Source organism: Mytilus edulis, chromosome 10 (genome assembly GCF_963676685.1).
Source record: "Mytilus edulis chromosome 10, xbMytEdul2.2, whole genome shotgun sequence".
In the NCBI taxonomy this organism is placed as follows: domain Eukaryota; kingdom Metazoa; phylum Mollusca; class Bivalvia; order Mytilida; family Mytilidae; genus Mytilus; species Mytilus edulis.
In genome coordinates, this window is record NC_092353.1 from 9184496 (window position 1) to 9209909 (window position 25414).

Sequence of the window (25414 nt, forward strand, 5' to 3'; positions counted from 1 at the left end):
ATGATCAAAATGCTCAATTGACCCCCTTAGGAGGTATTGCCCTTTTAGTCAATTTTTAACAATTTTCATAAAATTTGTAAATTTTCACTAATATTTTCCACTAAAACTTCTGGGCCAAGTTCATTATAGATAGGGATAATTGTAAGCAGCAAGAATGTTTAGTAAAGTAAGATCTACAAAAGCCTTAATAAAGATTAAGAGCAGGATCTGCCTACTTTCACATTTTTAAAAACAGTGGATTGGCATGGTGGCAGGAGATGTTCATTGAAAATTCTTGTGATTCTATTAGTTAATGTTATTTCCCTTGATTTGTAACCTCTAAATTTATGATATTTGAATATGGGTAAAGTACTATTGTCTCAAATTTTTAAAAACACACTATCATCAAAAAAGTAATTATATGTCAATATATTATTCCTATTCATATAAGGTAACCTGCCTGAGTGGTAAACAAATACAAGACAACATTTCATCTGTTTAATAGGAGACCTTTTTTCAAATTTTGATGCATACCTGGTTAGCTGCGATATAATTTAAGCAATAAACCATATCAGGTTTTTATTAAAAATTAAAAAGTTATGAGAGCAAAATCAAGTTTATATTCGTAAGTTAGTTAAAAAGCTTTCAATATATATATTTAAGCTGTATCATTTATCTTAAATTTCTTTCATACATCTTTTGGGATTATTGAACTCATTGTAGTTTTCATGACGTAAACTTTTCAAACTAGAAGAGCACCCAAAAAATATGAGTGTTTTATCCTGTTTACTGACTGACAGATGCTAATGGGTGAAGGGACAGATGGATGTGTTGTTCAAATTATGGCAATTTCAATACATTGAATATAAAGAAGTACTCAAATTTTTTATTTAATTCTGTGTAATTTACATATAAACATTGGTCCAAAATTTGCTCTCAGATTTGGTAGAACTAACTGTCCAAAACGGCAACTTGGATAAAAGTTAAATGTATCCTTAAATAGTGTTTGCATATAACTTAAGTCAACAACACTAATATCTATATTGGTTTCCTTCCATAAATGTTCTAATGTTGCCTGGATGACACCATCATTCTGGCCTGGAGATAATGAACATGTAGAATATACAACAGATCCTCCTGGTACACATGACATTATACCAGATCTACAAAATACAACATTAGAATTCAATATACAACTGATCCTTCTGGTACACATGACATTGTACCAGATCTACAAAATACAACATTGAAGGTGTAATACCACCAAATCATAGTATGTCACATCCTGGTGCATACAAAAAAGGGTTGTAAAAAATATTCTATTGAATTTCCAAGTGTAGGTTATCTATCCTTCTTTACATTGCAGTTAAAAAATTCTGTGTCATAAAAATATATTTTGGGTATTTCAAACCACAATTATTTTTCAATTTGAGGTTTCGATAGAATTTTTGGAAACTTAAGGTTACATGGTTACTATGGCATGTATGGCTTGCACACAGGTAAATAAGAGGTGAAAATTTGATTTGTTAACTTCTGTTTATGGTAATTTTCTTATATGCAATGAAATGTTAAGTGAAATTTTGTCTATAGTACTGAACAAGATAAAGCTTTACATCTTCACAAGTATTTCTTTATTTGAAACAAGATAAGTTTAGCAAAATTTTAGGCAAAGTGCATATCAATCATCTAATAAAAAGCTTGCCGCGATATTGTTGTGCTAATGCAGTATAAAGCAACCAACAATCAATCTAATAAAAATAAACAGAATCAGTGAATTTTGAATTTTACTCATAAGTTGAATCACAGTTTATGTCCAATTTTTCATAACAATTCTTTCAGGTTTACAAATTTATCAAGTCATTTTTTTAAAAATCCAGACTGTTAAATTTAATTGTGTTACAAACTTTTGCCATATAAAATATAATGTATCTACTTGATAACTGCCAAAAAAAACCAACATTTGTTGGATAAAATTCCATAAAGGTCTGACAAAGTTATTGATGTTTAAAAATTCTTTAACCTCAAACTGTTTCTGAATGTTGACAACGTTGAAACCAACACTGACAACAAAATAGAAGATCAAAATGTCTGGCTTTCAGGACATATGTAGGCAAGTTCAACCAAAATAATTTAGAGTTGCCTTCAAACTATTTTCCTTCAACTTTTTGTATATTAATTAGGCCATTAGTTTTTCATTTGAATTGTTTGACATTCAACATTTCAGGGTGTTTTATAGATGACTATGCCATATGGGCTTTGCTATTGTTTAAGGCCATACAGTGACCTATAGTTGTTGATTTCCGTGCCATTTTGTTTCTTGTAAAGATTTATCTCATTAGCAATCATACCACATCTTCTTTTTTATATTGTGATTTTAGCAAGAAAATTATTGAAAACTTAACTAATGAAGCATTTTTTAATAAGTATTATTATTCTTCAATACACACATTAATTAAATCATCTGCTAGAGCATCATTGACATTAATAATTTAAATCAACTTACAACAATAAATGTTTTTGAAGTGCAGGTATCTGAAGTCTTTCTTTCATTCTGCCTGGTTTAAATATATTATTATCATCTTCCAATGCAGAATGTCTGTCATTTGTACAGGGAACATCAACCAATACCTGGATAAAGTTTGGTATGGTTATGACATACAAGGTTTTTAAATATAATACATAATAATATAACATATGAAAATATAAGAAAAGAGTTCCAAGGTCCCCTGATGTTGCACATATCTATATAGAAATGGAGACTTGAGAGCAAATAAAATGCAATATTCAATATAATTAATAATTCCAAGGGCATAACTCATAAAAAACATATATTAATCAGCACTGATTTTCCTACTTGTCTAAGACATCCTTTATGTTACTTTTGATATAAGTTTGATAAAAATCTGTACACATGAGAGCACTTAGAATGACTTACAATACAATTTTCTATATAATAAATATTTCTAAGGGGCATTACTCTTTCACAAACTATTTTGATTAACACTGATTTTTTAATTTGTCCTAGACATTGCTGACATAAACATCTTAAAAGAATTGTACACATGAGTGTGCAATCATAAAATTTTTCCATATGCTTAAGATTTCTAAGGGACATAGCTCTTTAAACATAGTTGATCAGCACTGATTTTGGAACCTGTCCGAGACATATATCAGATATAAGTTTTTATCTGGCAAGAATTGTACATGTGAGAGCACCAACATGACCCATTGAACGCCTGTTATTTCTATGTCCCCAGCAATGCATAGTGCAGGGGGACAATTATGAGATGCAGTATGATTGCCAATGTGACATCCATCCAACAGATTGCATTATGTAGGTATCAATTGATGATGTACAAGTAAATATAAAGCTATAATATATTCTTTGTCACCCAGAGTAGTCTCAGAAATAAGTTATTTCAGAATTGAGAATTTTCTAATTGTAAATAAAATCATTGTTTAAGGATTTGTTTGCCTGACATCTAATGAATAGATCTAGGGGAAAATACAAACCTTTTCATAATTAGGTTCATTTAAGGTCACACCATCATCTTGATTAACTGTGACCTTGTCAATCATTGTCTGGTTGCCATAGGAGTGAAGTGTCCTTGTCAATCTCTGTAGTCTACTTTTTGATGAATCATTACAAAGCAATGTACCTACAAATTATAACAAATGTAGTGCAACAAGTCTGTCCCAGTGGTAACAGACAAAATGACTACAGAAGCATTTATGTTATGGCTAATTTAAGTATGGTTATAACCTTTAATAATAGTCTACATCTGACCTTTAATAATAGGCTACATCTGACCTTTAATAATAGTCTACATCTGACCTTTAATAATAGTCTACATCTGACCTTTAATAATAGGCTACATCTGACATGTTCAATGGTCCAAGCTAGACCCATTTTATTGCCCAAAATTATTACTAAACATTTCTTTACTTTCAAACTCAAAACATTTTATCACTGCTGTCTAATTCATGGGTAAAACAGAATGATTTTAAAATGCAGATAGTAGGTAAAATAATTGTAGGCAAAGACAGAAAGAGAAATAAAAATTTTACAAATTGGTATTAACTTCAGGGGAGATAATTTTTCAAAAATAGGTATTCATCTCAGGGGAGATAATTTTTGAACAAATTTGTTCTAAGGGGAGATAATTTGAATTGTTATTACTAAAATCATCTACATTTTAGACTATGTTTTATCACTTATCATGAAATTCAGAACAAGTTGTAACATTTTTATTTTTATTTCCTGAATGTGATCATTGAAATAATGTCCTAATGTATACATTAAAATCTATAGATTTTTTTGTGTTTTATTTACCAAAGTCTGATTTCTTCTCATAATTATCTATAACAGGCTATTATTTGAACTTGGAATTATTATCAATTATGGAATTTGCATAATTTCTTGTGGTTGAAATTTTTAAAACATTCCATGTTAATTCTGTACGCTAATGTTCTGTGCTGCGCACAACACTTTCTGTTACAAAGAAGATAGTACATTTTCAATACAATGTACTGTGACACGCACAACACTATCTATACAAAATACATATTATGGAAAGTGTTATGAACCGCTCAAACCATTATAATACCAAATAAACACAGAATTTATTAAAAATTTCAAGCACAAGAAATTTTACAAATTCCATAATTAATAATAATTCCAAGTTCAAATAATAGCCTGTTCTATGTACTTCTTTAAACAACACCATATTCTAAAATTTGTATATATAACTAGAGTTGAAAAAAATTCAGAATTGTACATTCCTTAATCTTCTACTATGTGCAGCATTTTATGTCTCTTTCCCTTAAAATCAACAGTGGATAAACCAGTCATATGTTGTGATAATCAGAGGCAGCTTGCTACAGTAATATTAGATGGCAATGAGGGCAATCCCCCTTTTTTGTAAAAGTAAAGCATAAGTATATTATTTGTGTAATTTGATGACAACCAACATTACCACTCTATTTTTACAATATTTTTTCATTATATCATAGATTTTTTATTTTTTTTAGTTATCATGCAAATGGCAATAAAGTTTGATAAAGATAAGATTGGTGCATTGGAATTGTTTCTGGTATCATTAATAACACAGGAAGATAACACTGCAGGACAGATGAGGTAATATGTAAAGTTAATTGTACAAATGAGTAAACAACACAGCTATTTGTCTACCTGAATGTGGATACTGTAACATTGTCATCATCTTTCCACCAGGAGCAGAACACATGTCTAGAACATTATCATTATCTTGTACATCAAGGGCAATAACTGGCAATAAGGAGGCTGCATCCATCATGTAATAACCTGAAATATATATGTGACATAGCTGTACATTATTCATGTTATTGTTCATCCTTGTTTCACTTTTCAATGTTGATCCTGTAAATAGCTGAATGCATGGATACCATATTCGGCCATGTATAGTACGCATTTATGTATAGTCCGCATCCCCTTTTCATCCCCTAAAAATTGAGAAAAAAAGTTTTGTATAAATGTCTAGTTCACTGTAAATTAAATAAAATAAATATAATAAACGGCTCCATTATCATGATTATACATTATTAATACAGAAAAAAAAACGGAATTTTTTTTTTCTTTCCAAAACAGTCTATCATTTCTATATATATATATAGTTGTGTATAGTCTGCACCCCTTGTACAAACTACATATTTAAAGAAAAAAGTACAGACTATACATGCACAAATACGGTAATCAATCTCTAGATAAGAGGTTAAATCAAAGGTTACGCAAATAAGAATTCACTTGTTTCTTAGCTTAACTTGAAAATATTGAACCAAATTAGCTGCTAAAACATAATTATTATTTGACTAAGTACTGTAAATTCAGAAATTATTGAGTGCATTCAATATTGCGATTTTGTCATTTTTGACTAAAATGTGATTTTAATTTTTTCTATATTCTGAAAAATCATGTTTGATTCATACATTCATATAAAAAAAATCAAAATGCTTGTTTTTATTATGGCGATCATAACAGTGTCGCATTTTTCACAATAATAAAAACATGGCAATGATTTCTACATATATATACTTTCATTTATAATGATTGAAAATAAATCATGTTTTTTTTTTATATCTCGTAGCAAATGTCCTTTCACATGTTGAAGACAATCAAGCATCTATCCATATTTGAATTTGTCCTACATGTTAAAATTTAAGAGACTTATCATTATCTAAAGAACAGTCATGAATGTCTATTTGGTATCTTTCACCTCTCTTTTTTATGATCACAATGATAACCTATGTTAAAACAATGACTCAAGCTATTTAAATATTTTACTATTTTGATTCGTACCTAGTTTACTATTTCGCCTGCTGATGGAAGGTTCTGGAAACAGATCAATATTCCCTCTCTTATAACAGTATGCTTTGAGTGTTTCTGGTATGCGAGGAATATCCTCTGTAATAACATTAACAGGGAAGTCTGTATCCTCAAATGTATTCTGTCTGGCAAGTTCTTGATGTAGAAATTCTCTCTGAGTATAAACTTTGTTTGTCGGCATGAAATCATATAAACTAGTATTCTTTTCATCTATTGGATCATTGTTACTGGAAAATACAATGGAATCACTTCTATGAGAAGGTTGTGTATTGTCTTTATGAGAATCATCAGAAACAATAAGCTTTTCCTTTTCAGTATGTAAACGACCAGTCTCAATGCTTTGTGAATGTGCCGTTTTTAAATCAGTTGACATATCAACAGATGTCTGTATAAAGTCTTCTGCACCTAAATCAGATAAAATTGACTCTGCCTTGAAGGTTGTGCCCTCATCACAGTGATTTACTAAAGCACAATATTTCTGTTGTGATAATAGAGATATTCTTATAGATGGCCACAGTTCTTTATAATAGTTACTGTAATACATGTCAAAGTGATTTAAGGCATGTTGTGTATTACTCTTGGGATTGCTCTGGAAAGCCTGTAAGATAGAAAATAAATAATTAGATTTTACAATTTTTACAAAAAAAGGACTTTCAGTTAGATAATCCTACTCATGCTCATGGTACACATGTCTTGTATTATTAAACATGATTATGATTGTACTGCTGTCTTAACATGATTAGCATGGTACAATTGCACTGAAGCGTTAATATTATTATCATGATAGATAGATATTATGCACTGATGTGGTAACATGCTTTATATCATGGTACACATTTACTGAAGTCTAGCATGATTCTCATTGTACATGCACACATGTACTAATGTCTTAACATGATTATCATTGTACATGTACACATACATGTACTGATGTCTTGACATGATTATTATTGTACATGTACACATGTACTGGTGTCTTAACATGATTTTCATGGTACAGTACACATGTACTGGTGTCTTAACATTATAATAAATTGGTACACAATTACTGATGTCTTACATTTACATGATTATCATGTACATATGTCTTTAAATGATTAACATGATACACATAATCATGATAATTCTGATGACTAGCAATAAGATGATTTGGTACGGACAACTGGTATAAACATGATTAGCATCCACTTTAAAACTCAACTTTGCAGTAAACTTTTTGTAACAACTTTCTATTTTCAATCTGGAATCTTGATTTAATTTCATGGAAAAAGTGTCTATTCTTGATGAGTTCATACATCATTTTACATCTTCTTATTTCAAAGTATTAAGTTACTGCAAAAGGTTTCATGAAATCCCAAGTGCCCATTAAAAATCAAAGTATTGATGATTTATTAATATTAAATAAATAAAAAACATATATGCTTCTACAAATAATGAAAATTTTAGAAATAAAGAATAACATGAATAAACATCTCATAAAAGAAAATGAGGATATCACCAAGACTGCTTTGAAATGGACACCTGATGGTAGACAAAAAGAGGAAGGCAAACCAGACCTTGAGTAGAATGGTAGAAACTGAGAAGAAAGACCTTGGGAAAACCTGGAAAAAGGCAAAAGACAGGCAAATATGGCCAGTTCTCAGTCAGGGGACTTACTTAAATGAGGGATTTTCTAAATCACTGATTCAAGTAACATTTTTTTCCATAAAGGTTGGAAGTTAGAGTTGTCTTTCTTTAATAATCACCTATTTAAGTAGTACAAAATAATCACTAGAAGAAGTGATTTAATTTTACTGTAGCTTTAAATATAGAATACTATTGATCCAGGGACTAATTATATTTCAAAACTTATCAGAACCAACAGCTGTGTTGTCTAGGATGGCCAGGTCATTTCAGGTGATGACCTTGTACTGAATCTAGGATAATGACATAAAAATCACTTGTTTAAGTATCATACCTCAATTTCCTTCCCAAAAATCACTTCTTTAAGTATCATTATTTTAATAACCCCCACTAATTTCAACACCCCCGAACAGTGAAATTTTTATCGCGAACAGTAGAATTTCATTACATAATCTGAAAGATGAAACCTTGAACTTTACAGGAAAAATACTCCCACTGCTGGGGAAAATCTTTTAAGAAAGTATCAGCTCATTATGTAAAGCCATTATTACAGCATTTTTTCAACTAAAATAGATTTTTTAGCTAAATGATAGCATCAAAGGCATAAACCTTACTACTTAAAAGAAGCAAAAAATTCATTTTCTCTCAATTTTACAAATGAAAAAATATTATTTAAACCTTTGTGTTTTAAATTTTGGTAAAACTGCAAAATCACAATTTGTGACAAAACTTCGAATTTGCTACTCAAATAAGTGATTTAAAAATCACTTATTTCAGTAAGTCCCCTGACTGGTACTGTTTGAGTACTAATATACAAGAGGATTAGTCAGTGAGAACTCATGAAAGTATCTGTAATATAACAAATACATGATATTTTTTCTGTAACCGTATACTTTCAAGAGTTATACCCTTGACTGGTAACTGGTCTTTTACCAGTTTTGTCTATGTCATATATATACTTTGATAATGTGTTTGGAAATAAATTTTAACATTTCCCAAAAAATAGGTTTCATTCTGTATCAATATTTTAGGTATATTAAATGAATGCCATGTTAGATACTGTATGTTGAAATGACTATATACATGTATTTTTCATAATATATAAATATATGTCATGAGACTTTGAATAAGTCTAGAAAAATATAGGGACTCAAGGAACACAATACCACTTTCATTTTTAATAATTCTTTGTCTTTGATATGAATTAATGTTACCTGATGATAGCGTTTCTTTGTTTACATTAAACATGACATCATAACTTAAATAACGTCACAAGTAAAATCACTAACAACAGAACGTTGCAGTATTTCCATTTCTTTTTTAACAGATTTTGAAGTGAATCCATGACTAATTGCCCCACTGGCAAATCGCCCCACACCTAACCGCCCCACTTTTTAAAAAATCGCCCCACTCATTTTTACCAACTTGCCCCGCTTATGAAAAAGGGTAAACATGGTAAAATCCCATTAAAAATAGGTTGGATAACTTGCCCTCGTATAAAATCCCGCTCAGATGAGGTTTGCAAACTCACCCCACTCATGACACATATATAGATAAACTACAGTGAATGCAGTAATGCCAACTCGCCCCTCTTTATAATGACAAAAGATGCAATCCCTTTGTATATATCTATGTTTCTGACTCCACTTAAAAATAAAATCAATACTTATGAAAACCTAAGATTAACATGTTTTTGTAGTTCTTTTCTTTTCTTTTTGTTGAAATTATAAGCAGAAAGAAGTGATTATCTTTATTTCTGTGACGTGAATGTAAACTAACCCCACTTGAGAAAAATAGAAAATTCCCAATGAAACCCTCTCTACTTATGAAAAAGGAAGTAATGCCATTGAATTTATGTCTCCTAACTCGTTCCATGGATAAATAAAAGTATGTACAGAATTAATGCATACCAACTAAAGCCCCTCTTATGAATAAAAGAATTAAAAGAGGGACGAAAGAAACCAAAGGGACAGTCAAACTCATAAATCTAAAACAAACTGACAACGCCATGGCTAAAAATGAAAAAGACAAACAGAAAAACAATAGTACACATGACACAACATAGAAAACTAAAGAATAAACAACACGAACCCCACCTAAACTAGGGGTGATCTCAGGTGCTCCAGAAGGGTAAGCAGATCCTGCTCCACATGTGGCACCCGTTGTGTTGCTTATGTGATTACAAATCCGGTAAATAGTCTAATTCGGTAGGTCACATTCATGAAAGGGAAGGGGATTGTAGTTACGACGTAAGGAACATATCCGATATCATTTGTGAAACGGTTATTCCATAACGGTCAACCAACTCGTGATGGCGTCCGTAAAATTTACGAAGGGATGATTTCAACTTCACCATTTGGAACTCTTGGTTTAATAGCTTCCTTGTGAGCAGTAACCCTCTATCAAGAAAATCATGATAGGAAATGCAAGCACGGGAATATTGTATCAATTGGGAGATATATACCCCGTATGCAGGTGCTGCTGGAATGTTGCTACTTAGAAATGGAAAGTTCACAATTGGAAAGCTGAAATCATCTCTTTTGTCGTAAAGTTTTGTTTTCAACCGACCCTCATTGTCAATTTCTAGATGTAAGTCAAGATATGAAGCCGACTTAACTGTATCTGTAGTATCCTTTATCTCCAATTCGATGGGATAGATGCGTTCCACATAGTCACCAAATTTTGAATTGTTTAGTGAAAGAACGTCATCTATATAGCGGAAAGTAGAGTTAAAGGATATTGCTAACTTCTTATCTTTCTTCCTAAGAAGTTCCTGCATGAAGTCAGCCCCATAATAATAAAGAAACAAGTCTGCAAGTAGAGGGGCACAGTTTGTTCCCATTGGGATGCAGACAGTCTGTTGAAAAACTGTAATGGATTTAGGGCTGTCAATTCGTCTACTTTTTTCATTAAGTCATGTTAAGAGGGGCGAGTTGACAGGAGAAAAATTAACAGGATTTAGCCCTTTTCACAAGTGGGTCGATTTTTTAAAAAGTGGGGTGAGTTGGTAAACCAGGTTGGGGCGATATTTTTAAAAGTGGGGCGATTTGTCAGTGCTTCCTTTTGAAGTTACAAAAAAAAAAAAAGAATTCATACAGACTGCTTCCCCTTTCACAAGTAATGCCTGACTCATATCATGACCCCTGTCATGCCTGTGGACTATAGTCATGATAGTGGTGTAGAATATATTTGGAAAATAAAAAATAATTTGGAAAATATTATAAATTATAATTTATCTTTCTTATACCATTTTTTTTTTAGATCGCCTGTGACACATCTGTTTAAATGATATGAATTTGTTGGATGTAAGCAGCTTGTACAACTGAGAATTGCAAGTTGTTGTTCTTGACATTTTTATGTTCAATCTCACGTGTTTCCTACTTTCGTTTTGAGCGGAAGTGGCTATTCATAAGTTCCACAAAATGAGACAATTCATCTCATTCGTCAATGAAAAAGTCAACACTCAATCAAAATTTAGATAACAAATCCATTTGTGAAGTTTGTTTATGTTTCACTCTCTTGTCAGATATTTTGCCACGTCTGTCTTAACAAATTCATCCTCCTTTCTTGCAGTGAAACGTCAATTCACTGCAAAATCCATTCAACAACCATGAAGGCTATGTACAGTATGCGAAGTCCAGGTATAAACATTGAAATATTGTTAGAATGAAAGACACACCCATAATTATTCTGCAGTCTCAGCCAAAAAAAAACAAACAATCAATCTGCATCCACGAGGATGACAGGGCTCTACACATTTTATATTCATTTGCAATATTTTAATTTGGTTTCATTTTTTACTGCCATTATTATGATTATTGTAATTATATGAATACACGTACTTTCATTTTCAATTTGTTTTTGTGGTGACCTGAATATGTAGGTGGAGATTACTCTAAGGCAGTGTCTGCGCGTACCCGCATGTGGGTACGAATAGTCAAATTGCCGTTCTAGGCTGCACGTACCCACATCCGGTTTTCTATTAAAATGCCATCGGATCAAGAATGAAATGTGAAATAAATATATACGGAAATTATCAATAATATGGGGATTTCGTGTAGAAAGAGTGAAGAGTATGAAAAATAATATTTTCAAATTGTATTTATTAAATAATGATACATAATAAACATTGCAAAATTAAATGCACAATGATGTAAAATGAAACTGTACAGTCCCTGTAAAAGAAAAACATGATAGAAATTAATACTATTATAAAATTTAAATGAAAATTTAAAGAATAACATTTTAATAATTTAAAAATATACCCATATGATATTTTAAAACAATCTTTTAGTAAAATGTAAAACAGAAACTGAAATTTTAAAATATATAAAACTACTAAAATTAAAGCTTGAGTTTATAAAAATTAAAGAAGCAAGTAATAAATCAATTTAAACCAATTATAAAAGATTCATGTAACTCACTAGTTAAGATTTCGAACAAATTTTACATATCCAATATGATTGTTTTGGCACAGTTTCAACCCTGCACATTTCAAATGTTGCCAGTCTAAACAGCAATCACATGCCAACCGAGTCCTGATCGTGTAGGTTTTTTTTTACACTTTATACATATCCAGTCGCATGTTTCCCTTCTTTCCGTGATCTTAACTTTTAGTTGTTGCCAAGCTTCAGTGGTAAAATATTTTTCAATGCGCTGGAGGTTTACGTTTTCATCAATTGTATGAAATTTAACGCCTGATAGTTCTGTACAAATCTTTCTAATTCATTATAAGTCTGAAATGTCTTCCCTACAGTTATAATATCAGTCTCTTCCATTTTAAGAATATTTATATATAATTACTAACTGAGAAAAAACTGTTCACTTGCCTATATATATGTGTGTATATTTATAAAAATTCTGAGTAGTTTTAATCAATTTATTCACTAATTGCAACAAATTCCGTATATATTTCACGTTTCATTCCCGATCCGACGGCATTTTATTATAAAACCGGATGTGGGTACGTGCAGCCTAGAAAGGCAATTTGACTATTCGTACCCACATGCCGGTACGCGCAGACACTGCCATATATGCCTTACTCTAACATCCAAAGGCTGTTTTGCCAGACAAGCTGGGTCTGGCCAAAAAGACGTTAGAAGTCAGAGTAATCTCGGACTGTTGAATATGCTGAATTAAGGTTGACTCAATAGTGCATATAAATGAATTTTATTCTAATATGAGTTGACATGCTTCTTTTGCTTGATAAACAACATATAAAATTCATAAAATTCTCCATATATATCTTATTCCACGGACGTATATTAGATGTTAGTTATACGTCCTTGCTTATTCTGATACTCCGTGCAGACTTAGAGATTTACATAACATGCAGCATAATAAAAAATATTACAATATACCTTCCGACATAAATCCACATGTATTGGAACCTGTTTTCAAATGCTTTGCCTATATTGTTGTTTTAAAAATTGCAATTAAAAAGACAAAAGAACTTTTATTCTTATTTGGATGCATAATAAAAAGAATTAATGAACAAAAGAGCATGGAGAAATCAACAAAATGAAAATAGAATAAAATTCTGCGAATGTCTATTAATGTTTTTTGGAGCATTTAAGGGGGCTCACGGGTCTAAATCAAATTTTTTTCCTGATGTAGGATTTCTCTAAATCTTTTCATAAATCATGTAAATTAACAATAGAAAAATGAAATAAAAGAAATGAGGCCACCGTTCATTTAAGCTCACAATCTGCCTCCGAAAGAAGCATATATTTTTGTTAATGTCCTTTTTTATACGACCGCAAAAATTTAAATTTGATTTCTATCACGTTGGCGTCGTTGTCTTGCGTCGTCGTCGTCGTCCGAATACTTTTAGTTTTCGCACTCTAACTTTAGTAAAAGTGAATAGAAATCGATGAAATTTTGACACAAGGTTTATGACCACAAAAGGAAGGTTGGGTTTGATTTTGGGAGTTTTGGTTCCAACAGTTTAGGAATAAGGGGCCAAAAGGGTCCAAAATTGAACTTTGTTTGATTTCATCAAAAATTGAATAATTGGGGTTCTTTGATATGCTAAATCTAAATGTGTACCGTATGTAGATTCTTAATTTTTGGTCCCGTTTTCAAATTGGTCTACATTAAGGTCCAAAGGGTCCAAAATTAAACTTAGTTTGATTTTAACAAAAATTGAATCCTTGGGGTTCTTTAATATGTTGAATCTAAAAATGTACTTAGATTTTTGATTATTGGCCCAGTTTTCAAGTTGGTCCAAATTGGGGTCCAAAATTAAACTTTGTTTGATTTCATCAAAAATTGAATAATTGGGGTTCCTTGATATGCCATATCTAACTGTGTATGTAGATTCTTAATTTTTGGTCCCGTTTTCAAATTGGTCTACATTAAAGTCCAAAGGGTCCAAAATTAAACTAAATTTGATTTTAACAAAAATTGAATTCTTGGGCTTTTTTAATATGCTGAATCTAAACATGTACTTAGATTTTTGTTTATGTGCCCAGTTTTCAAGTTGGTTCAAATCAGGATCCAAAATTATTATATTAAGTATTGTGCAATAGCAAGAAATTTTCAATTGCACAGTATTCAGCAATAGCAAGAAATCTTTAATTGCACAGTATTGAGCCTTATCTAACAGGGAGTAAAAAGGAACAGCCACATACACAGTATACCCACCCTCTCTTCAGTTTTTAATGATTATATTTGTCCTATCACTCAGGATACAATTTGAATATCAAGGCCCAGACCATGTGTAAATTTCCAACAAATATATGGCTTCCATGAATTATTTCTAATAAACCCTTTTGTATTTTTATATGCCTGTCAAAATTTTGACGGGACGTATTATGGTATACAAATGTCCGGTGTCTGTCTGTCTGTCTGTCTGGCGTAAACATGTCGCACCGTAACTTGAGAACGACTTATCCAAATTTCATGAAACTTAACATAGTTGTTTCTTATGATGGTCAAATGATCTGTATACTTTTTGGTGAAATAAGATTAAAACTTTTTGAGTTACGGCACTTTGTAACTAAAACAGGGGTATTTTTTTTCACATGTCTCACCGTATCTTTAAAACGTTTTTGATTATGGCTTAAAACTTTAATCACTTCTTAGTTATATTAATCTTAATATCTGTATACTTTTTGGTGATGATTCAAAGTTTTATTTTTGAGTTCTTGAGTATTTTGTAAAAAAGGGGGAGGGTTTTTTTACATGTCGCACCATATCTCAAAAACTATTTATGATTATTGCTTAGAACTTTACACATGTCTTTGTTATATTAATCTAAAGATCTTTATACTTTTTGGTGATGATTCAAAATTTCATTTTTGAGTTATTGAGTATTTTGTAAAAAAGGGGGAGGGTTTTTTTAAATGTTGTGCCGTATCTTAAAAACAATTCATGATTATTGCTTAAAACTTTACACACTTCTTTGTTATATTAATCTAAAGATCTGTATACTTTTTGGTGATGATTCAAAACTTTATTTTGGAGTTATTGAGTATTTTGTTAAACAGGGGAGGTTTTTTTTACATGTCGTGCCGTATTTCAAAAATAATTTATGATTATTGCTTAAAACTTAACACATTTCTTTGTTATATTAATCTAAAGATCTGTATACTTTGGTTTTGATTCAAAATTTTCTTTTAGTGATATCTAGTTTTTTGTAAAAAAAAACAGGGTTGGGGGTTTCACATGTCCCGCTGTGTCTCAAAAACAATATATGGTTATTGCTTAAATATTTCTCAGAAACTATTTATGATTATTGCATGAAAAAAAACTTGGTTGGGGGTTTCACATGTCCCGCCGTGTCTCAAAAACAATATATGGTTATTGCTTAAAACTTTCTCAGAAACTATTTATGATTATTGCATAAAACTTCCACACAAGACGTCGGGCGTATCATGCGCTCATGGCGCAGCTGTTTATTGAAATATGGTGTACATGTACTCACTTTATATTTCCAGCCGTGAAGAGACTGATGAAAGAAGCACAGGAGCTACGTGAGCCAACAGAACTGTATTTCACACAACCATTAGAGGTACATGTATCAGAAACATAATAATACATGTACAAGTTTCTATGTAATATAAAAAAAATGTACATGTGTTTTTAACATGTTTAACATGAACTGAAAGTTTTAACATTTTTTGTAATGGATTTAATCAAATTTTTTCTCTCTTGCCCCTTGAAATTCATTACTAAATAAAGGAATGAGGTTGAATTAAAAATTCCACACTTACATGAAAAATGTTCACTTTAACATAATTTCAGTCAAGGTTTTAGCTATTCTGACTTCAGTACTAAAAATATAGTTAAACGTTTAATCACAAAAATACTGAACTCTAAGGAAAATTCAAAATTGAAAGTCTCTAATCAAATGCCAAAATTGAAAGTCTCTAATCAAATGCCAAAATCAAAAGTTCAAACACATCAGACAAATGGACAACAACTATCATATTCATCACTTGGTACAGGCATTTTCCTAAGTAAAAATTGGTGGTTTAAAAAAATGTGAACATGGATTAAGGATGTTTGCTCCTCTGTTTCAAAATAACAAGCTTTTTTAAATATTGTTATCAATTGAAATTATGTAACTTTAAAAGCAGAAAAAATGATAGATTTATGTCATTGTATGTCCTTGTTTTTATACTACATTTGTACCACAAACACATTTTTGGGATCGTATAATGGTATGATGTTGTCGTTGAAGTCGTCCAAAGACACATTGGCTTCCAGACATTAACTTTAGTTTAAGTGAATGGATCTCTATGAAATTTTTTAAGAGGATTCAATACCACAAAAGGGAAGTTGGGATTGATTTTGGGGATGATTGTCCCAACCGTTTAGGAATAAGGGGCACCAAACAAGCATTTTTCTAGTTTTGGAATAATTACTTGTGTAAAAGTATTTCTTTTGCTCTGAAATTGTACCAAAATGTTTAATACCACAAGTAGAAGGTTTGGACTTATTTTATATTTTACGGGTTATGGACCAACAGTTTAGGCATTAAGGGCCAAAAACAAGCATTTTTGTAATTTCCAGCCAAAAACTTGTGTGTAAGTGTATTGATCTCTCTGAAATTGTACCACAATGTTCCATATAACAAAGGGGAGGCTGAGATTGAGTTTGGGGTTAATTGTCCAAAACATGTAGGAAATAGGGGCCAACTAAAAATGTAAGTCTAGTTTCAAAACGATAACTTGTGTTTTAGTGTATGGATCTCTCTGAAATTGTACCACAAGGTTCCATACTACACAGGAAAGGTTGGGATTGAGTTTTGGGGTTATTGCTCCAAGCTGGGTTTCAAAAAGTTGGGGAGGGAGTCCAATTGTTTAGGGGATTTAAATTTTATAACTTTTAAAAAGTTTCAAGAAGAGATCTTCAAGTGCACAGTATTGCGTAATAGATTTGTAAGATCTTTGACCAAATGAAGGAAATGATTCTCTCTAGATTTATTTATGCTTTTACATTAATGGCACCTTTTAACATTAATGGCACCTTTTTTCTTTCAGAAACTATGAAACAATAACAAGGATTTAAAATTTTCAAAAATGACTTTTTTAAACTAGATATCCTAAAATTATGAAAAGGGATTGGTGGAAAGTTTTAAGGATAAAACTAGAGGATTCTGATTATTTGACAAAATTTAATAAAAACAAGAGAAGCGAACTTACTTAAAATAGCCAAAAGTAATATTATAATGATGATGACAATCTTTTTTATTTGTTTACAGGATAATTTATTTGAATGGCATTTTACTATCAGAGGACCAGAAAACTCTGACTTTGATGGAGGATTGTATCATGGAAGAATAATACTGCCTCCTGATTATCCAATGAAACCTCCTAATGTTATATTATTGACTGTAAGTATAGGGGTAAACTGGTATTAAACAATTATCATATGTGTCTCTGCCTTATAAGATCAATCTTAAGATAGGCCACAATTTCATTGTATAATAGAGAATTTAACCGCAGATCAGTCAAATTACTATGGCAAATTTCTTCTGCTTAGATCCTACATTTTGAATATTCACAACTCGATTTCGATGCTATGTATACAATGGTATAATTAAGTAAAAATGCTTTTAAAGGAGTTCCAATAATTGAGCATGGGATGTTTTTGTTTGAACATTTTAAAATGATAATGATATGGGAAAAACATGAAACTAAATACATAACGATGTGTAGTTCTTTTTAAAGAACTACCAGCAACTACTTGTAAAATTTTCAATAAAAAACACATATATTGATTGAATTAAACAACAGGTCAGACAGGTGTAGTACTTGTTCTAGCAAGTTTAATTTTGTTGAATAGGCAAATGATAGGTAACATATTTTTGAGGGGAGTTATCTCCCATTGGTTTTTTTCATATACTTTTTTACTTAAATGTAATAGTCACACTAGTTTTCTGATTATACATTACTCTAATAAACTGTTTAATTGTCTGTTTTATAATCATCTTTACTTTATGTATCTGGAATGGTTTAACCAAATTGTAGTCTTTAGTATTGCCAATGAAACAACTCAAAATTAACAACTATAGGTCACTGTATGGCCTTTAACAATGAGCAAAGCCCATACTGCATAGTCAGCTATAAAAGGCACTGAAATGACAAATATAAAACAATTCAAACAATAAAACTAACCGCCTAATTTATGTACAAAAAATGAACGAAAAACAAATGTGTAACATATCAACAAACAAAAACCACTGAATTAAAGTCTCCTGACTTGTGGCAGGCACATACAGAATGTGGAAAGGTTAAACAAGTTAGCAGGATCCCAACCCTCTCCATAACCTAGGACAGTCTATATTACACCTTTTCACTGAATTAGAAATTGAGGCCTGATTCAGCTTCCTCATAACCCTCTACATTTGTTATTAATATTTAAAAACCACAACTACTAATGTTTAACATTGTTAAAGTAACTTTAATTAATGTGTACATGACGAAAACTTAATTTAAATGAATATTTCAGCCAAATGGAAGATTTGAAACTAATAAGAAGATATGTCTGAGTATATCTGGACATCATCCAGAGTCATGGCAACCATCTTGGTCTAGTAAGTAATAAGTTTTAAAATCTTTGGAAGTGAATTAAATGTAGAATGTTTCTTCATTAAAATATTGACGTATGAATGCCAAGGAGACAACTAACCACTGAAGTTGAAATGAAGCGGAAGTAAGCAATTATAGGCAACAGTACGTCCTTCAACAGTGAGTAAAACCTATGCTGTATAGTTGCCTATAAACATGATAAAAGGCCATTACATGAATTAATGAATAATTCAATTGAGACACTAAATGGTCTGATTTACAACTCAACAATTTACAAAAAACAAATATTTAACAGACATGAACATAAGGCAACTACTGGACTACAGGCATACCCATAAAAAATGATAGTTAACATGCCTTATTCTAATAATAAGATTTCAATGTAATTTACTCATTGCTTTATTTCTTTATTTAACAGTAAGGTCTGCCTTATTAGCCATCAGAGGTTTTATGTCTTCCCATGACAGTAGTACTGGTCCTACACATATCATGCATATAGGTTCAGTAAATATATTACCTTTCAGTAGAAAACTTTCAATGCAATTTTTACATGTATTTCTTTATTTAACAGTAAGGACTGCCTTCTTAGCCATCATAGGTTTTATGTCTTCCCATGGCAGTAGTACTGATCCTACACATATCATGCATATAGGTTCAGTAAATATATTACCTTTCAGAAGAAAACTTTCGATGCAATTTTTACATTTATTTCTTTATTTAACAGTAAGGACTGCCTTATTAGCCATCATAGGTTTTATGCCTACACATGGAAGTGGTGCCATAGGATCACTGGATTACCCACCAGAGGAAAGAAAGAAATTAGCAAAAAGGTCTGTTCAATTTGCCTGATTGATAAATAGCGTGGACATATATGTTCAATAGATATAGGTACATTTCAGTTTGATTCCGAGAATAAACAAAACAAATATATAATCATTAATGTAAAATATCTATTGTACAAATGATATAAGATTACTAAGCATAATGGGAGATAACTCATATAAATATTTTATTGTACAAGCTAAATGTATGACACATGTTATTGTTGACAGCTTTTCATCAGTTAAGCTCATTTATCAATTAAAAAGCTCTGCCTTTTATTAATCATGATATTCAAACCAATATATATATATATCAGACATTGCTTTAAAAAAACTATTATAGCTGTGAAAGCTGCACTGTCCGAACAAGAATTAGGAGCTTTTGCACACAATATATGCCATTTTGAGAGACAAGACAAGTTTATTAAAATACACTCAGGCACATATTGTGTGCAACAAGAGCAGCATTATGATAATGATATAAAAAATATATATTATTGACATTACTGGAGTTGCAGGAAAAGGCATAGCAAACAAAAATTAGTTCAAAATGGCAATTAAAAAACCTATTGATATGGCTATTAAAGATCGATGTACATTTGTATGTAAATTTAATCAGTAATATGTTGTAGTTATCAGAGGAAAATACACAGATACTGTTTTATTGATACAATGTTACTGCTTTTATTGTACTTTAAACTTTATTTATTTTTCTTTAGAACTTTAGACTGGAAGTGTGAGAACTGTGGCAATATAGCTGCCATCCTAAAACCAGTGACAGAGGCATCTAAAGCTGCAAATGAAGAAGCCAAAGAATTAGCATCACAGATCAACTTCAGGGTAGGTAACTACATATTACAACACTAGATTTCATCACAACTACATATCAATGGCTTTAAAACGATGAGATACTAAAATGAATTAAGACCTGAAGTTATTTGAATAAAGAGACACAAGTCAAATAATAAAAAATAATGAGCAATATATGATTATATATGTCAGAAATGAATTATGATTTATAGTTGACTTTGGTCTTACCAGTCATTGGAACGTCTTTATTGATAAACTAAAGAGCTTATACTTTAAAATAAGGTTAAGATGTCTGTAGTACGATTGTTGCTAGTATTCTGATTTTTGTCACCATTGCAATAGAACATATTTACGTTTTTGTCAGTATTAGTTCTGGTAAAAGGGAGATAATCTATTTCAAAAATGTCCCATTTCTAATTACACATGCATGATATACTAATACTTGTGTAAATAAGCAATTTATAGTAACATATATACTAAACAGAAGTATTATTAACTCTAATGTGCTGTTACAACCCACTGTATAAAAACATGTGTATATTCATGTATGCTCAAAACAAGCAAAAGCTTAAAATCCTGCAGGATGAAAGGAAGGATGCAATTATAAATTAAAAATAAAACAAAATAAAAAGCATAGCTAATAAATTAAATAATCTGAGACAGCACTGTATATAGGGAAAAAAAAAGCATAGAATTAATAGCTAATATCTTTGCAAAAATATTCAACAGAAATGCAGGAAGAGAAGCCAAAAACAAGATTAAAACTTTTTAATACTGCTGGAGCAAGAAAACAATCAGCTATGTACAATGTATGTCCCTTTTGAAGATTTGAAGAGGTTTTTGTCAGCTATTACTATTATGGAATATTATATTTACTCATAAAAAGTTCAAAACTAATGGTTTAGATTATTTTCATTCAAAAAACAATAACATGTTCCTTCCAATTTTTTTTAGGGGTCTGGATACCGTAGGTAAGGAATGGTATGCTTCATTGAAAATGAGCTCTTTACTGAAAAAGTTCCTCTTGTATCAAATTTGTTTACCACCTTTGATAATGTATATTAACTGTTTCTATTTACAGGGTGAAAAATCAGCCTCAGACAACAAACCTGCAGAGGACGCAGCTTTAAGTTCTACAGCCTCAGCACCAGTTACCACAGCAACAAGTTCTACAGCTTCCACACCTATAACTACTCCTCCAAATACACCTGTTTATCCAGCTTTTCCAAACATGCCTGCACAGTTTCCTTTCCCAGCATTTCCATTCCCTCAGCAGTTTCCTCACATGGCCAACACCCCACAACAACAACAACAGCAAGGATCAAATTTTGTACCCAGATTTCCATTTCCTCCAACATTTCTACCATCAATGTTTGCGCAAATGAGAATGTCGGCAGGAAATCCCTTTATTGCTGCTAATCAAACTTCTGGATTCCGAAGTCCTTTTCTAAACAACAGTGCTGCGCCTAATTCAGTAACAGGATCTCAGACACCAAATAATTCAAATTTGAACAATACACCCAATACACAATCAGTGCCTAGCTCAAGTACAGGAGCAAGTGTAACCAGTTCAAATCCTGCCTCTGGTATGGAGAATGATCAAATTGAAAGTCTTACAGCTTCATCTTTAGAAACAGACAGAGGTGAACAGGATGTTGATCCTCCTGTGACTGAGTCAATCACTACAGATGGACTAAGACAAAGAAACATTGATTCTCACCCTGAACGTCCTCAACAAGGACCTAGTCATGTGCAGTATGCAGAACTTGAACCTGAACCAGAACATTCTGTATCAGTACTATCTACAATACTTATTGTTATATTATTGATAGGAATAGTTCTATTATTACTGAGGAGGGTTTACCTTCAAAGGATGTGGAAAATGCCATTTTGAGATTGAACAGAAATCAAATATGATTGAGAATACTAGAATATTAAAACATGAAATCCTATTGTTACGATTTTAGAGGTTAAAACTTTTATGTTAGGTTTGTTAGGTAATAATATCATCATTTGGATTCATTTAAACTTGTTCATTTGGTTGAAATATGAATAATCATCAACATCATTGTTTGTTTTTCACTCATTGTATAATATGTAATCAGCAATAGTCAAAAACGCCATCTTGTATTTAAACCATTTTATGGATTGCATTGACAAGAAGAATAACAAACTCTTTTTCATTGTCTCTTCAAAGCATGTTGAGTGAAATCATCTAAATGCACAATTAAAATAATAATATGCTTTAACAACCTCTTGTGATGTTTCTTGTATCAAAATTACACTTGTAGAAATTTTGTTAAATGTTTTCACCTACTTTATGAACAAAAATTAATTAATGAAATTGTCAAAACACCTAAATGTCTAAATTGGTGTCAGGACTTTTAAATTGTTACTTTATAGAAATGACAATGATTGTGGTATTGCTGTTTTTAACTGACGAGAGGGGCCTTGGTGGCTGAGTTGTCTAAGTAGTTCGTCTAATGTACCCCTAGCCTATCAACACTGAGGTTACCAGTTTAAACCCTGCAGGTTGCAAGTGATTTAATTTAGACCACAATCTATGTGAAGGTTGGTGCTTTTCATCATGCACTCCAGCGTCATCCAACAATTAAAACTTGCTGACATTGAATAACCAACAGAGCTGAAAGTGGCGTGAAAAACTTAACAATTAATCAATCTTAACAGAGGTTGGCAGTTGCTGTTTTGATAAGCCTTTAATGTTTCTTTTATTGTTGTTGTTTTTTCAAAATATTGCACAGAAGCAAAAAGTAAGTATCATATCATATATTATAAAATTGACCTTCGTGATAATATGGAAGATAAAGCTGGCTTTAAGTGAACAGTGTAATATACAATGACAGATTTGAATATATGTGGTGCTTCTGAATCTGTTACCATGTGTTTTTTTGTTTTTTATATTGTTGAATTATTTTGGTTGTAACTTTAATAAACGGTAAAAAGTATATCGTTTTTTTTGAAGATTCGTTTTACTAATTTGGTGTTGAGCAATGAAACACTTAATGTTAATGACATGATGATTTTTTTAAAATATTGATGGTCTATTATTTTGATTTAGAAACAATTTAGAGAGGACAACTGGTTGTACTCTTACTGTTTCAATATTTTTATGACAACTAAGAGATTGACATATTGTCGAGAAACCTGTCTATTGTTGAAGCCTTTATGTTAGCCTCTAGATGTATTATGGTTATTTTAGTCATTGGGTTGCTGTCACATTACACATATAATTTGATTGAAATGTTTGCCATTTCTGAAATCATTTTAAATTAATGAATGTGTACCCTCATCCATAGTTCTGATTCCTGTTGTTTGGCACTACATGTCATTCGGGTTGTCCTTGTTAGTTCAATCAGCTCTTCAACATTCTTGATAGGTTTTATATTTTCAAATAGTCAATCATCGATCATGATTAAATAGTCATTATTTGTTGAAATAGAAATAATCGCTCTTCTAAGACATTCTGTATCATTGACAAAATGATTGACAGGAAAGTCAGTTTATTATAGAATTCGATCCCTTGTTATGATTTCGAAAAAAATATATCATATAACCGTACAAAAATTCCTTGAAACCTTTTACCAAATATATGTTCAATTGTTTCATCCTTACCTTGTAAAAGTAAAAGGTATGGTATGTCAATTAGACTATTTTTGTTTGACAATTTATTTGGAGAATAAATACGTTGACTAATTATAAACTGTATACTTACCTACATACTACTATCATGGTTAGTGTGGCAAAGTTTGGAAATAGAAAATCCTCTCCCTACAATATCCACTGGAACTAAAATTTCATTGCTTCTCAAGATCTGTTAGCACTTTTACTTACATTTTCGTTGCCGAATACATTATTTTTGCCGTAGTTTACTGGATCGCGACATTGATAAACATCAACAACAGAACACATGAAAAGCGTGACAGATAAGTGAATTAAAAGAACCATGACATTTTTTTTTTATTTTACCATGTGTTTCCACTTGTTAAAACAACTATTCTTTGATTTGCTGTAGTAAAATTGTTTTTTTAGAATCTGTTACTCAATTTGCATTAAAGAGCATTTGTATTAGCTTTCTCTCACTTGCGCTATGCGGTGGCCGAAGTTTAAAAATGAGAGGTCTCTTTGTAAGGTCACTGCATAATTTAAAATATCAGCGAATTATAAATGACTGAGAAGTCAAAAATTGAAAATCGGAAAATTTATGAAGAGTTTGATAATACATGTATAAAGGATATAAAGAAAAAACAATCACGTTCACTTCTTTTAGAGCAATCTACCCATTCAAGAGTATAAAACATGTTCAACTATTTATCTTCAAATTTGAAGTTTCATATTACTAAGTTTCGAACCTGTCTACATTATCTAATAAATATACAGACTGAGGCGGAACCCTTACACAGTGTGTGTATATATCATATATATATTAATATAGTTTTACAACGAATATTTGATAAATTTAGTTTGACATATTCCTATATTCTAAAAATATATATATGTTCTTTCCTGAAATTGATTACTTAAAAAAGCGAAAGTAGAAGTACAGTTCGATATTTTTTTTTAGCTAGGAGAGGTTTGGCAAAATCAAGGTAAGGAATATCTGAAATTATGAAAACTTTCTGCACATTTAACAAATACATGAACTATTCTAATATGATGATGAGACATACTCCATATATACAAATAGCGATTCATGTCGATAAGGCATGTTTAGTAAAAATTGGGGAAAATAAGACTTGCAACATACTGAATTTCTATGACTG

At 31.1% G+C, this 25414-nt stretch overlaps 2 protein-coding genes across 3 annotated transcripts; one reads left to right on the top strand and one right to left on the bottom strand.

Annotated features, from left to right (window-relative positions):
• Nucleotides 1-847: 847 nt before the first annotated feature.
• LOC139493328 (5-cytosine rRNA methyltransferase NSUN4-like) lies at nucleotides 848-19584 on the bottom strand. 2 transcript variants are annotated; one of them, XM_071281646.1, is made up of 6 exons: nucleotides 19520-19584; nucleotides 6314-6938; nucleotides 5171-5302; nucleotides 3493-3638; nucleotides 2483-2607; nucleotides 848-1142 (listed from the first exon to the last, which is right to left on the bottom strand). In XM_071281646.1, the coding sequence occupies exons 2-6, from the start codon at nucleotides 6882-6884 to the stop codon at nucleotides 866-868; spliced, it is 1251 nt and encodes a 416-aa protein (XP_071137747.1). In that variant the 5' UTR covers nucleotides 6885-6938; nucleotides 19520-19584; the 3' UTR covers nucleotides 848-865. The 2 variants fall into 2 exon arrangements, with proteins under 2 accessions (XP_071137747.1, XP_071137746.1); XM_071281645.1 differs by lacking the exon at nucleotides 19520-19584 and adding an exon at nucleotides 11211-11371.
• LOC139493329 (ubiquitin-conjugating enzyme E2 J1-like) lies at nucleotides 11429-23599 on the top strand. Its single transcript, XM_071281647.1, has 7 exons — nucleotides 11429-11604; nucleotides 15904-15977; nucleotides 17673-17804; nucleotides 18923-19007; nucleotides 19727-19832; nucleotides 20543-20663; nucleotides 21715-23599. Exons 1-7 carry the CDS (start codon nucleotides 11574-11576, stop codon nucleotides 22525-22527), a joined length of 1362 nt encoding a protein of 453 aa, XP_071137748.1. The 5' UTR covers nucleotides 11429-11573; the 3' UTR covers nucleotides 22528-23599.
• The last annotated feature ends 1815 nt before the right edge of the window (nucleotides 23600-25414 follow it).